The sequence below is a fragment of the Oxyura jamaicensis genome, chromosome 1 (assembly GCF_011077185.1).
Source record: "Oxyura jamaicensis isolate SHBP4307 breed ruddy duck chromosome 1, BPBGC_Ojam_1.0, whole genome shotgun sequence".
Lineage (NCBI taxonomy): Eukaryota > Metazoa > Chordata > Aves > Anseriformes > Anatidae > Oxyura > Oxyura jamaicensis.
In genome coordinates this window covers 38,282,999-38,297,195 of record NC_048893.1, presented here as the reverse complement: position 1 = coordinate 38,297,195, position 14,197 = coordinate 38,282,999, and the positions used below count along the sequence as shown (strand labels likewise).

The window sequence follows — 14,197 nt, the reverse complement described above, 5'->3', positions numbered from 1 at the left end:
TGTATATTGTGACATCTAAGTCAGAAGTAAGGTTTTTATTTTTAAAATTATATTCATTAGATAATATAATGAAGATCTGTGCTTAGCCAGGTATCAAGTTCTACGGATAAAGTCCAGGCCAACTGCAGCTTAGACAGAAAAGCTCCATTCAAGATCTGTCATTCTGTAGTTTCACTGAATCTAAAGACAGTAACTTCTGACAATTTTTAAAAGGTATTTTGCAAATAATAGTAGTGGTAACCAGAACCTTTTTTTTTTTTTTTTTAAGATACAAAGGTGTCGGCTCCTTAATCCCCACCCAAGTTTTCAGTAGTTAATAGGTTCAGTTTTGCAAGTGACTTAAGAGTTGGTATAACATGGCTTTGTATTTGACCAAAGTCTCACACCGCCCCTACTACAGAATACACTACAGTAGGACAGACTACTCAAATTGGACACTTCAGCAGTCAAATATAACATTCCCTTTGGTAAACATCTTGTATCAATTACCAGGCCAGGATCACAGCTGTCTAGTTCAACAAAGCAGGGAAAGCTCTGCTCTGGAGAAAACATGAGCTCTAATGACTTGTCTATGCCAGGGCATATCTGCCTCTTTATCAAGCCTAGTTGATTTTTTTTTTTTTTAATATCTTTGTAAAAGCTGAAATTGGAATCCAAAAATCTGCACCTCTTCTTATAACTCAATTTCAATCTTAAACACTCTCACCAATTTCACTCCTCATATCACTATTTTGTTATTTACAAGACTGACTTGTCTAGTGTATGGATTTGAAGGTGCTATTTCTTGTATCAAACTGACCCAAATTTAACTTTGGCAAGGCTCACTTAAGTGAGATATAATATCAGGATGTTAGCTTAACACAGTGTTTCTATATACACAAAATCATGAATTTTAGATTCACAGCAAGGCTCTGTATAGTCAAGTAACTTTGTCTTTGCTAACAAAAACAGAGCACTTTTGCCTATCACACATACAACAACGTCAGAAGAGCACACCAATGTCATCTTTAGAGAAAGTACACTGCAGTTTTGGCAGAAAGAAAGGAAATAAAGAGCATTGGGACCAGTCTGTAGCAAAGCCATCTATTATTTCAGAGAAAATAAGTCAGATGAAGACAGCACACTTCTTACATGTCAGATTGATTAGTTACTACTACTCCTGTTATGCATTATAATACACCCACACCATTAAATGCATTTATATGCAATACTAATTCTACCCTTCAGAAAAAGGAAGGCCAAGGAATATTCTATTTTGTCATAGACATCACCTTTACTGTTTTTCCAAGCATGACAACTTAAGGAAAAAAAAGTCAGACCACAAAACATGTTGAAGTTTCAACTACCACCATTTGTCTTCCTTCTGTGATAGTAATTTATACACTTTATTTCTGAACACCCTCCTCCCAAACCTTAAGTGGGCTTCAAAAAGCTTTACAAGAGAAAGAGCAAGTCAAGATTAAGTTCAGTTTTGTCTATCATTCCCAAAGTTACAATTGCATCTGGCAGTTCCATATCTTCCACATAAGCACTCGAAAAAAATCAGAAGCAGTTCTCATTAATGCCAATTCATTTGTTCACTCAAGCCCTGCAATATAGGAAAAAAGTTACGCTCCTACGTCATTTATAATGCTGTCTTGGGACACAAATGTCTTAGTACAGCTTAAGAGCTTCCCATGCATCTGGTTTAGGGGCTACCAGACAGACAAGGGCTAAATTTGCTTCAACTTTCTGGGGGATATCTGAGAGGATGAAGTAAGTGCAGAGGCAAGATAAATGCATGCTCCAACTGTGTTAGCTGTGAGTCAAACGCCCCAGTGTTAAACAGCAGTCTAAAGAAGCATTCCCTTCCTACTAAGGGGGTACTCTAAATACTGCTGCTTGACAGAAAAAGCTTTAAAAAAATGCTGTAGCTGTGAGTTTACCAAAAAAAAGCTGTTTTCAATTTTCAGGAAAGGGGAATAGAATGAGCAATTCAACAGTACACATGAAAAGCTTGCATCTTTTCACTGACTTATTCACTTCACAATCACTGACAAGACTGATGTACATATTTCTGCACCTGCACTTGTAAAAGCAGATAAAATATTTAATATGTAATTTACAATGTATTTTACCAGCTTGGCATACAAGACGAACAGAATATATCAAAGTAGTTGATGGTTATAGGCTTGTGGAGACCCTGCAAAAATATTACTTCAGATATCTGCTAATTTAAAAAAAATCAATTTGCATTTTAGAAGTGATACAATTCAATCTACCACAAAATACAAAGAGCTGCAAAAATGTATACCATTCCAACAACACCGTATATAAGTTATTAAATAATGATCTGATTTAAAAGAATATAAATGAAGCCTTTAAGTAGGTCTTTTCTACATGCATATTATTCCTCATTAAAGAAAAGTATGTAAAAAGGCCATTGGTAATTGCTTTGTTAACCACTGTAGAAAATGCCAATTCTCTGGTCACAGACGCCACTAGTTTAGCACTTAAGGTCTCTGCAGTGTTATGTGTAATTATTTTTAAATACTGTTAATTCTATTACTCCACTGGTAAAGAATGTGTGACTTTGAATATGGCAGTCTTCATATTGAGAGGGCAGTGATGCACAGTTTTGTTACTATCCGGAAGAACAGCACCCGCCGCTGCTCTGTACTTGGGGTTCATCGTCAATGATCTGTACACCTCGCCTTGCTGTTCCTGACTGACTGGAACCATTGCCTCTTGCTCTTTCATCCACTTGAGCAGTTTCTATCATTCCTGTAAATGAAGGATATTAGATGAAATGCATTAGTGCTCCATTGCATTTTTACACAAGACATTAAGATCTTAACCTATGAATTATGCGCACAAAGTTCAGCAAGACTGGTTCTCTTACTAATTATGCAGAAGTAAGCACTCTGGTATCTCACAGCATAGCTTTAAGAAAATACTTAAGTGTTCTTCCTAAAGCACCAAATACTCAGAAGCTCCTGTTGACTAAGGTAGACCTTAGATGCTCAGATGTTCTGGAGTTGGTGACTTCAAAAGCTAGATCTACCCACCCATTATAAGAACATTTATTAAACAGAAAATACCACACACACCACTCCTCAAAAAAAAACAAACAAAAAAAACACTAACACAAATGTTTTGATTAATTTCTTGTTTCTTAAGAACACAAATGCGATAACTTCCTTGTGCTATGCTTATACTGCATCCCACATTCTTTATCATATCTTTATCACAGCTGCTGCATAAGATTTATGTAACTACAGCTTCAAATTCATGAACTGTAATTCAGAAATCTTGTCAAGTGATGTCAGAGATGTGGCAATAGGGTATAAAGAAGACAATAGTGAGAGCAATCACATGGAGTGACTCCATGCATGATCATGAGCAGATCAAGCTTCATGCATGTAGAGTACAACAGAACTCCAACCCAGGACACTCCAACAGAGTGGTAGAAAGATGTTCTTAAAGTACAGCATGAATTTGCATCTATGCATCAAGCTTCCATAGCTGTTATAAAGTACAAATAACTTGATATAGACTCAAAGCCAGTTCTTCTCCATGGTTTAAATTAAGGATTTTCTATAGGATTTGAAGCATTCCTGAAGCGTTTTTGTGTATGAGCTCTTCATGAACAAAATAGACAATACCTACTTTTACAAAGGTCAAGAAACAGTTCTTCAATTCCTTTGTTCTGTTTAGCTGAAGTATGATAATGTTTTGCTCCAACGGATTCAGCATACCTGTAGGAAGGCAGATAAAGAGCAGCTTAATTGCACTGAAGAATGCAGTCTTCCTAAGCCACTTTACATGAAGTGGAAAAAACTCTTAATTCAAAATAAAAACCCTTAATCCACACATGCTGACTTAAAGGGAATTATGGTTAGAATTGAGTGATTCATAAAAAAAATTGAAAAATTCCTGTTTAGAAATGTATTCAAACTACAGATGTTGATTTTCAGTGACGTACAACTCACAAGTTACACTTTAGCCAGTAAAGGCATCCCAAAACTCAAATACAAACAGAACACTTAGCAGCCAGTGAGGCATGGCTGGTTTACGCCTGCCAGTGGCTAAGAGCATCACAAGTTTATTACTCCAGCATAATTCTGCAATGACTGTTTCTATTAATAATTGGTGTGACTTACGTTTCTGCTTCTTGCACTGAAACATGCCGCTCTTTTTCCAAGTCTATTTTGTTACCTGTCGGAAACAAGTCATGCAATCATTTCATCCCATCATTTTGTTGCAAGCTGCCCCAATAAAAATTGGCTCTTGAACAGGTCTCTATCCAGACAGTGACAAATAATTTGAAAGTTCCTTTCACTCAAACATATACAGTTAATGAGCTTCTATCAAGAGACCAGGGATAGTTAAATGCCTCAATACATTAAAAAAGAAAAGCAGTATTTTGTTTTTTTAATCAGACAAAACATCTGTGCCACAAAAGGTAGCTTTTGTCTATATATCTAACCTCCTGAAGGTGTTTAAATCACTAGAATTGATTTTAAAGTTAAAATATTTACATGCACTTGTAAAAAATGCATTGAAATATCCAAGTTTTAAGATTTATTCCCCTTGCAAGCACGTGATTCTAAAAACAGAAGTTATCTATGCCACTACAGAGCATGAACAAAAAAAAACAAGGAGTCTGAGTACTAGCAAGAAGTATACGTAGCACATCTGAGGTTTATGTTTCTTTGTTCAACTGCATCTGTCTGTACCATACACTTTTGCCATGACCTATCTTTAAACATTTTTTCTCCAAATTAATTCTCCTTTTCTTCAGTTGTGATCTATTGAAACTTCTAGCTCAAATTGCATTTTTAGTTATCAAATTCACACAAGCTTTACCCCTTCACATGCACAAACTGTCAAAGCAGCATTGGGAAGATGTTATTAACCAAAACAAACTTTTCTGATTCAGTCACTAGAATTAGATGTTAAAAGAACTTACCTACTATACATAAACAGATTTCATTTCCCAACATTTTTCTTAATTCCTTAACCCAGTTTTTTACCTGCATAAAGAACAGAGATAAGTTTATTTTATCTTGATATCCTACTGGTTTGGGCATTGCAGAAGTGACCCATTTCCTTCATTACCTGTTCACCCTGATCTTGAAACAGGCATGTTTAGAGCAATATAGATTGACCAAATATTTTTTGTATTGCTGAACAAGAGCCACATGCAGATGATTTTAGTTCACAGTTGAAATTCAGAGCAAAGCAACTTGTACAAAATGGTTCAGTTACACCAGAAATTGGACTTGCATTCACATTAGTCCCATTCCAAAGAACAAGTTCACTACACTGACCACTTTAGGGCAGGCAAGAGATCTTCAGCCACAGGACCTACTAACAGATCACAAGTGGTTCCTTAAAGGTAGAAGTACCTGAACCAAATTTTTCAGATTAGATTATAACAAATGTTTGCTTCCTGAAGGAGCAGATGCGCATGTTGAGTCAGCTGGCAGTAAGGTATGTTATTAATTTTGCTGTCATGCTTTTAAGTTGGATGGTCACTACATTGACTTGGAGATGCTATTTTAAGGGAGTTTAAGCTGTGAAGAGAGGTGACCACTTCAAGGATCTAAAAATAGTTAGGATACATGGCACATAGGTAGTTATGCAGTGATTTCTGCAAATTCACCTTTCCTCTTACTTCTGAGAAGTAACTTAAGTGTCTTGATATGACAGCCTTTTCGCTAAGCATGGCTCAGCATTAAAAGGCCCAAGTTGAACTAGTACTCAAGTCATAGCCCTACAGATAGGGGCCCAACGCTGTCAGCACAAAGTGCTAAACTTGCCCTACATCAGACTTTTTAAGTTGCTTATTCTGCTGTGGAACCATATCCTGAAACTAACTGCATCACTGCTAGCCCAAGCCTAGCCAATACAACCATAATTTCTTACTCCTCTACACAGAAGTCTTACTATTTTACCACAATCTAATCAGCTCCAGACTCACCTAAGAAAGTGTCAGTAGCTGGAACAACAACACAGTAGTACCAGTCTGACACAGGACTAGACAAAAAGTCATCTGCCCTGACCTGATCAACTGATTCTGCAGTAAAATAGTTAATAATCAAATTTCAGTTTAAATGAAGCCTTGGAATACCTAAATACCTATTATTACTGAAAAAGTAACGTTTCCACTGTCATGTATTGTGATTTCAGAGTTCAGATCTGTCAAAGGTCACACCACTTAGTATCTTTCAGCAATTTGATTTATGCAGTAAAAATCAGTACTGTATATTATTGCAAGAGTACCACTTCACATTTATAGCCTGCCACAGTTAACTCATACATTAATTCTCTAGTGTTCTTTGAATAACCCTACTAGACCTTTATTAGGAGTAGACTTCAGAAAATGCTAAGGTGCACACTTTCATCACATGGTCTGAATTTGCAGGTATAACAGAAGATTTGCACATGGCAAAGTCAGATATCAATCCTGTAATTCAGGCAAATTAAGGAGAGATGCTATTGCTGAAACAGAAGATCCCTCTGTATACACTCATATCACAAATTCCCTCTCACAGTTTACATCTTACAAAGAGGTAAAAGTGTCTCCAGTACCTTCTGAAAAGAATCTTCATCTGTTATATCATATACTAGAATAGCGCCATTAGAATCTCTGTAGTAGATCGGCCCCAATGCATGAAATCGTTCTTGACCAGCTGTATCCTGCATGTAAAATACTCTTGTTAGCATGGAAGACTAAACAAACAATACTTCAAGAGATTCTAATTACTTGAAAATTTTACTTTATTACAAAGTCTCTAACATTTCAGTTCTATCAAGCAAGAACTTTTTCAGGAAAACATTCTGTTTAACCAAGAGGAGAGAGGGGACACGCAGCGGGGAGGACAGTGTAGGAAAGCAAACATACCCATATTGCAAGATTTACTCTTTTCCCGCCAATATTCAGCTTCTTTGTGAGAAAAGATGCCTGGAAAACAAAACAGAGTTCATTTTTTTACACACAAATGTCTCATTTGACTTCAGATTTATTTACTAATGAAAACATCTGAACCAACAGAAGACAGATTCCTCAATCCAAACACTCCTTAAGCCAGAAGACTGGGTCAATACTAAGCCAGTTAGTCATTTCACTACAGTTTGCCAGAAGTCTATTCTAAATAAATTTGCCTTAAGCCAGTTATTTCCTGCGTCTTTTTGCTGTTTTGTGAATGATTTAGGAAGGATACAAGGGTTGTGTGTGAAGAGTTTGAATTCAGAACACTGCTAAACCTAAGCTGAACTTAGTGTTTCATGACAGTACAAAAAGGAACCAGCCTAAATGCCTGGATTTGTAGGTTGTAAGAATTTGCAAAATAGTTCACTACTAGTGAATTACCAAAACAAAATAAAAAGGTTTGAGTTTACAGCCAAGGTTAACTTCTGTCTTTTTTCTAAGTTACACTCAGTTTTCCTTTTACCTCAGTGTGCATTCAGCTATCAAGCACTCAGCGGTATCTTAAGATACATTCATCACAGATTATTTTAGGCTGGCCTGCAGCATCTCAACACAAGGTCTCTGCATGAGAGCACTGACCAGGCATCAAGCTGACTAAAAATGACGTGGATGTGGAAAGGGAAAGTGTCATCGGTCAGGTCAGCTGCTTGAACCAGGCTGCTGCTTAACTGTGTAAGCAACCAGTACCTGCACACAGAAGACCACAAGAGTTCAATTTACACCAGCCTCAACTGCTGAGAAAATACCTTTCTGGAGTGCTGCCTGCGTTAAACTAACCCAACTCAGCTCCTAGAGCAGCTCCTGTTCTGCTGCTTCCCTGGCATCGGTAGGACTGAAGAGGAGATGATTCAGTAATATTTTCTGGAAAATATTTTCTTCTTTTCTGAGAGAAGTTTGCTGCAAAGCTTTCCACAAAGCCTGACAAACAGAGCATATCCAGAGTGAAGACAGCCTGCAGGAAAGAGAAACACCCAGAAACCTTCCCATGAGCAGGTAGAAAAAGAATGATCCCTGTGACCGCTGGCTGCAATGTACCTAGCGACTCCTGCTGCCCTTCTGGTCTACAGTAAGGTGGCGTACGGCAACTTCAGGAAAAACTCCAGGCAGCGTGTTTGAAATACTTAATGCCAGCCAACTTGTAACAAACAGCTTAACAGCAGCATAGTCTTACACATCCAAGTCTTACACATCCAGCAAACTTCACTGGGTTTTCAGGCAAATCCAAAGTACTGCACAAGTTACTTTACAGCTTTCACCCAGCTGCCCCTAAAGATGGTATAATCAGTGTCAAGTCTTCCTACAAGTTTGTTCTACAGCTTCACAGTTTAAAAGCTGTACGCTTAGAAGTGAGTTTAGAAGTTTCAATACACCAACACTTGGACCACATTAACCCAGCTATGGGTTAGGCACACTGAATCAAGTTTACTTGCCAATATGATATTTGTCTGCTGTACTCAGCACTTGACACAGCATTGTAAATCTCTGGGGAAAGTCTCTTCAGGACACTGTTGGATTTTGTCACTATTATGAAAAGTCAACTCTGCTCAGTTGATACAAGTTTCACAGAAACACTTGAGAACCACATTTCTGGGCCTCTGGACCAAAACAAAGAAAAATATAACTCCTGCTTCAGTGAAAGTTAACACAGAACACGGTATTCATAAGGTTACGTCAGCAGGGCTTCAGACATTGGCCTAGTACGGGTAATTGTGCTATTAATTGTCTGACATATCTAATATTAACGTGGGTTTCTCACCACAGATAAACCTGTTTTTCTGTGTTTTTTTTTGTTTTATAATGACCTGTCCTTCAGGTCACTCCAGCTTTTGATACAAATACTGTCTTTTAGCACCAGGAATGAGATATGTCCTCTCCTATATTAGAATTTAGTATTAGAAGACCAGTACACTCAGGTCAGCCTTTTTGTGTCTCCTACAAGAAGTGACAGGAGGCAGATGCAAGGATATTTAGGATTGGCTATTGCACTTGCTCTCTGTATTAAAAGTTGATTAATTTGTACTTTTTAATATTTAGTTCAGTAAGATCTTACCTCTTTGGCTAGGGATCTATCCTATTTCAGATATCCTGATTGCATACAAGTCTGTATAAAAAGCTTGCTTGGTAACAACACTGGAACCTGGTATTTGAAGTGGCTGGGGTTAATAATGAGCAGAAAGCTTTGAGCATGCTGTGAGAAACTGTCAATACTACATGACACGTTAAATGCTTAATTCTGCTGTGTGTTCATATTCTTGAAGAATACTATTAGCAGGCCCCCTTCTTGAATTAATTGGTATGGGTAAGTCTGGCATTATTAGCACCAGTTAAGTGCATTTTAAAGCACCTAAGACCAAACAGCAAACATCCAACTGTTTAAATAAAACTCCCCCCAATCCCACATTAAGTTCCAGTCGTCTCATGAAAAGCAAGGTTACTTCTCTTCATTCACTCTGAATTTAGAGGGCAAAAAGCTCATCAAGTGAATGGCAGGACATGGCAGCGTTTAGAAAACTGGGGGGTCCCACACGTAAAGGAAGAGCTTTAACTATTGGATTAAGGCAGCAAGCTCCGCATCCAACCTAGTTTAGATAGAAAATATGTTGCTGCCAAGAGCATCACAGCCTTTTAAAGCAATGCAGGCCAGACAGCATTAGATAATCACACAAAGAAGAGGACTTGACGTTTGTTCTAGTCTCTTGAGACTTCACTAAATTGAGTATGAGAGAGTTAAGTGTCAGTCACGACTCGATTTACAATTGGTAATTCCTTTCCATATTCTTTTCATTACTATGGCAATTCATTTTTGCTAGGACTTTCAAAAAACACAAGTGTACGGGTTCTCAGCTAACTCAAAGATAAGTAATCTCAAACAGCTCTTTGAAGCATGCTACTAATTTGGGTATTTTGACTCCAGTGTCTTATGACTGGTCTGAAGAATACTTCTGCACTTCGAAGAAAAGGATAATGCAATTACAAGAGCTAAAATAATATTTTCTTTATGTGTCTGCAGAAAATCTTTCATTTCATTCTTTTTTAAGAGCTCAGTTCCACATGCGCATCAGGCCCTGTTGAGAGGGGATAAAAGGGCCTGAAAAGAATGCAAAGAAGACCCAGCTGGAAAATATTCTCTTGAAAAAATAGGAGGTGTACACCACCCACCCCTTGACTGCTTTATCACTAGGCGCATAAACATCATATACAGCACTGAACCATCTTTTTTCCAAGCTATCAACATCCAAGACAACTCTTCGAGGTCAGGCAGGTCCCCCAAAGCAATGCGGATCACTCTATGTGATTAACATCACCACTCGAGCGGCTCTCTCGGGTTGGGTACTTGGCAGCCTTCCAAACGTTTGAGAGATTAGTACACAGAAGTTATATTTATCCTGAGCAATTAACAGACAGCATCCACCCAAATTTTAAAAGGACAGTTTGACAGTAGGTTTTGTTGTTATTAGAACATTTCCAGTGTATTTCACTTGGCATCAGTTAACAGCTTAGGAACATCACAATATGGGAGCATTGACCTCGATATTTTGATCAATGGGAACCAACTCCAGCTGGCCCACCAGGTCTGACAGTAGGTTACAGATTATCATTATTGCTTGCAAAAAAAAAAAAAAACGACCTAACTTCTCCTGCTTCAGCTTTATTCACATTATTCTGGGTATATTTTTCTTCAGCTAACCAGTAGCTACTTTAATTTCAGTTTGCAGGTCATTGATATTTAAGTGCACAACTTCAAGCTAACAGAACTTCAGCGACATGTCCCAGCAGCCTCCTAATCTCGACATAAGGAAGTCCCAGGTCACCATTTCCCTCTAGCTAGCATTTAGGGAAGGGGGGGGGGAAGAGGGGGGGGGGAAACGGGACGACACCACTCCCTTTCACTAAAAACATCCTTACCAGAAGAGAAGAAAGTCACCTTTGTGTGTGTACACACACAAACCTCACAACAGAGTAACAGTGGTGTTAAAATTCAGATAGGAAAACCGAGATGTACATTTAGGTGAAAGATTCACGCTGCCCAGTGTGGCTTCCTGTGCTCTCCCATCACTGGGGTGACGCAGCAGGAAGCACCAGGCAACCTCTCTAAAGCCCTTTTCAAAGATCTCACCACTTTTCTGGTGCAAAAAGGTTGGCATGAGGTTCAACAGCACTCGCACAACCCTTACAACTCTCACAACACCCCCCGCTAAATCAGATTACTGTGGATTGAGGCTCTCATCCCACTGACCAGCAAGATTTACAGGCAGCTCATCACCGTGGCTCCATTGCTGCATCAGGAGCCAAGTATTTTTATTTTTTAATTTTGGCTTCATTGGAACAAAAGTCATTTGCTGCAATACTTTGAACTGATGCCATGAAACGAAGCCACTTTACCAGATTAAGCCCTTAATTGAAAAAATAAGGAGCTCTTAGGAAAAAAAATGTCACTTGGTTGTTTAATCAGTTTCTCCATATCTTGTTTTTTAAGGGATGTTTTGATTTGGTAGTGAAAGGAGTTACTAAACCTTTCTGCTACAACTCTGAGATGCAGGAAAACAAAAACAAGGCAGATTATACTTGACAAGTGCACGTTATATACCATACAATTAAACAGCAGCTGACACTGCATTTTCTAATCAATAAGCTGCATGTGGCTAAGGAGGTTCGGAACAGAGAAGCAGGGTGAGTTGAGATGTATAATGCAATTAAAACATACAGTTAGCAACCAGAAACCTAGTCACAGCAAAGGGACAAAATTTCAGTATCACTTGTGAGCATGTGTTCCTATTCCTTTACAAGCACTCTCCTGCCACATAAACAGGCAAGACTACAGCTCTCAGGCTGTAGCATCTGGAGAGGACATTTTAGGGTCAACATTTTGGGCCCATCTGGAGTTCCACATCATGACATCTCTGACCCAATTCACTTTCTGCTTCTAATTTCAGGCTTTCTGCTACAGCAGAGCTACATCCCATGACAAACTAATCTTCCTACTCAGAATTCAGCTACACACAATCACTTGCAGTGCACTTTAAACACGACTGTTTGCTCGACACCACGCTTTGGGCAGTATAACAGCACAGGGTGCAACGGCACCCCTGCCACCTACGAGCCACTAACCACTCCTGTAGCACAGCAAATGTTAGGCACCTCCATGGCAATCAGATCCACAATTAGCTTGACATAAACACCTCGTCACGCCTAGTAACCCTAACAATAGATGCATCCAACAGCTGAGCATGAACTTGAAAATGTTTTTAGCTATTTATAACAAAAATGGAGCAACAGTATCTGTTGGGGAAATGTTCACTATGTTGTTTCCAGTGCATCTCTCATGTTTCCTTTGTTTTAAGGGAAAGTTTCACCCTTAAATACTTCTGAGACACCCAGCCCACAAGAATTTTCCCCTAGATGTGCACAAATAGCGCACAACTACGCAGAGGCTCTCTTCTGGCACCACCTACTATTTACTCTGTCTTCCACAGGAGAAATTCAAAACCCACCACTGGCCCACGTGGTGGCAGGGTTTGTTTGTTTCTTTATTTGCAAGAAAAGCGTATTAAGTGTAGCATATGATAGATGGAGTGCTACGCATCCATAACCAGCAAAAAAAAAGATGCTGTGTAGCTGGCGTAACTGCAAGTGAAGAGGATAAGTGAGCAGAGAGCCCAAAAGACATGTGTGGATTGTACAATCCATGACACGAAGTTTAAAGCACATTTTCCATGACCACGTATAAAATGTATGGACATTGCAATGTGGCACACAGACCACTCAGGATGAGGGGGTGATGAAAACCATTACTTTCGAGCGGACACCATCGCATGTTTGTAAGTGAAGCACCGTTTCTCGGTTGTTTATAAGTTAGCTGACAGAGCGCCAGGCCAAATCTCAGGGAGACACCGTGACGCGCAGGTAAGCCTGATGGACCTCCTCAGTTAGCGATCCATAAGCTTTAACCCCCGAGGGCCTTCTGTGGGGGCTGCCCCTTCCAGATGCGGCTATTTCGGCAACTCTAGCATGGGGATGTCGGGATCCGAGGGCACGACGACGGCTGCAGTTAACAGGCACGCAGCACGCACGAACCACTTAGTCATCAGCCCACCGCCACCGCAACAGCCACCTCACCTCGAGCCCTGCCCGCACCCCCCGACCCAACCACCCCAATTCCCCACAAATTCACCCCAAAAACCCCGCCCCCCCCTGCCCCGCACCTGCAGGGTGGTGATGTGCTTGTCGTTGAACTTGTTCTCGCAGTAGCGCAGCACCAGCGACGTCTTCCCCACGCAGCCCTCGCCCAGCAGCACCACCTTGAAGGAGAAGCTGCGACCCCCGGCCGCTGCCGCCCCCGGGCCGGCCCCCGCCGCCGCCATGGGCGCCCCGCCGCCGCCGCCTCACATCAACGGGCCGGGGGGCGGAACGCGGGGCGGGGCGGAACGCAGCAGGCGCCGCCGAGGTCCCCGGGGGGGAACCGGGACGAGGGGACACCGACGGGCACGGGCCGGCACCTTCCCCTCCCCGCGGCAGGCTGCCCCGCTGCCCCCTAATGGCGGCTGCTTCCTCCTACGTCACACGCCGCCCGGTCACGCGCGGCGCCGCCGCCAATGGGAGGGGCGGGAGGGGCGGCGGGGAGAGGCCGCGCCCACCGGGGAGAGCAGGGGAGGGGGCGGGGCGGGGGCGGGTACGTGGGGCCTCCCGTGGGAGCGCGCACGCGGGAGCGCGCAGCTGTGACAGGGCAGCCGTGGGTGGCCGTGGACAGGCGCTCATAAAATCACGGAGTCGTTAGGGCTGGAAAAGACCTTCAAGATGGTCTGGTCCAACCCTCCACCAACGTCACCCACCAAACCATGTCCCCAAGCACCACGTCCAACCCCTCCTTGAACACCCCCAGGGACGGTGACCCCACCTCCTCCCTGGGCAACCCGTCCCAGTGCCTGACTGCTCTTACTGAGAGGAAACGTCTCCCCATTTCCAACCTGAACCTCCCCTGGTGCAACTTGAGGCCATTCCCTCTGGTCCTATCACTGGTTATCTGTGAGAAGAGGCTGCCCCCAGCTCCCCACACCTTCCTTTCAGGTAACTGTAGAGAGCAGTAAGGCTTCCCCTGAGCTTCTTCTCCAGACTAAACACCCCCAGTTCCCTCAGCTGCTCCTCAGCTTACAAACATGGGTTTCACCAAGCTTCTGTGCCCCCATCCACATGGGCTATTAGAATTTAAGTGTTTGCCAAAGC

General features: G+C 41.3%; 1 protein-coding gene across 1 annotated transcript; it reads right to left on the bottom strand.

Moving 5' to 3' along the window:
* Window positions 1-620: 620 nt before the first annotated feature.
* On the bottom strand, window positions 621-13,535 carry RAB21 (RAB21, member RAS oncogene family). Its single transcript, XM_035334102.1, has 7 exons — window positions 13,180-13,535; window positions 6,890-6,949; window positions 6,577-6,684; window positions 4,952-5,015; window positions 4,143-4,197; window positions 3,649-3,737; window positions 621-2,763 (listed from the first exon to the last, which is right to left on the bottom strand). The coding sequence occupies exons 1-7, from the start codon at window positions 13,336-13,338 to the stop codon at window positions 2,624-2,626; spliced, it is 675 nt and encodes a 224-aa protein (XP_035189993.1). The 5' UTR covers window positions 13,339-13,535; the 3' UTR covers window positions 621-2,623.
* Between the last annotated feature and the right edge of the window lie 662 nt (window positions 13,536-14,197).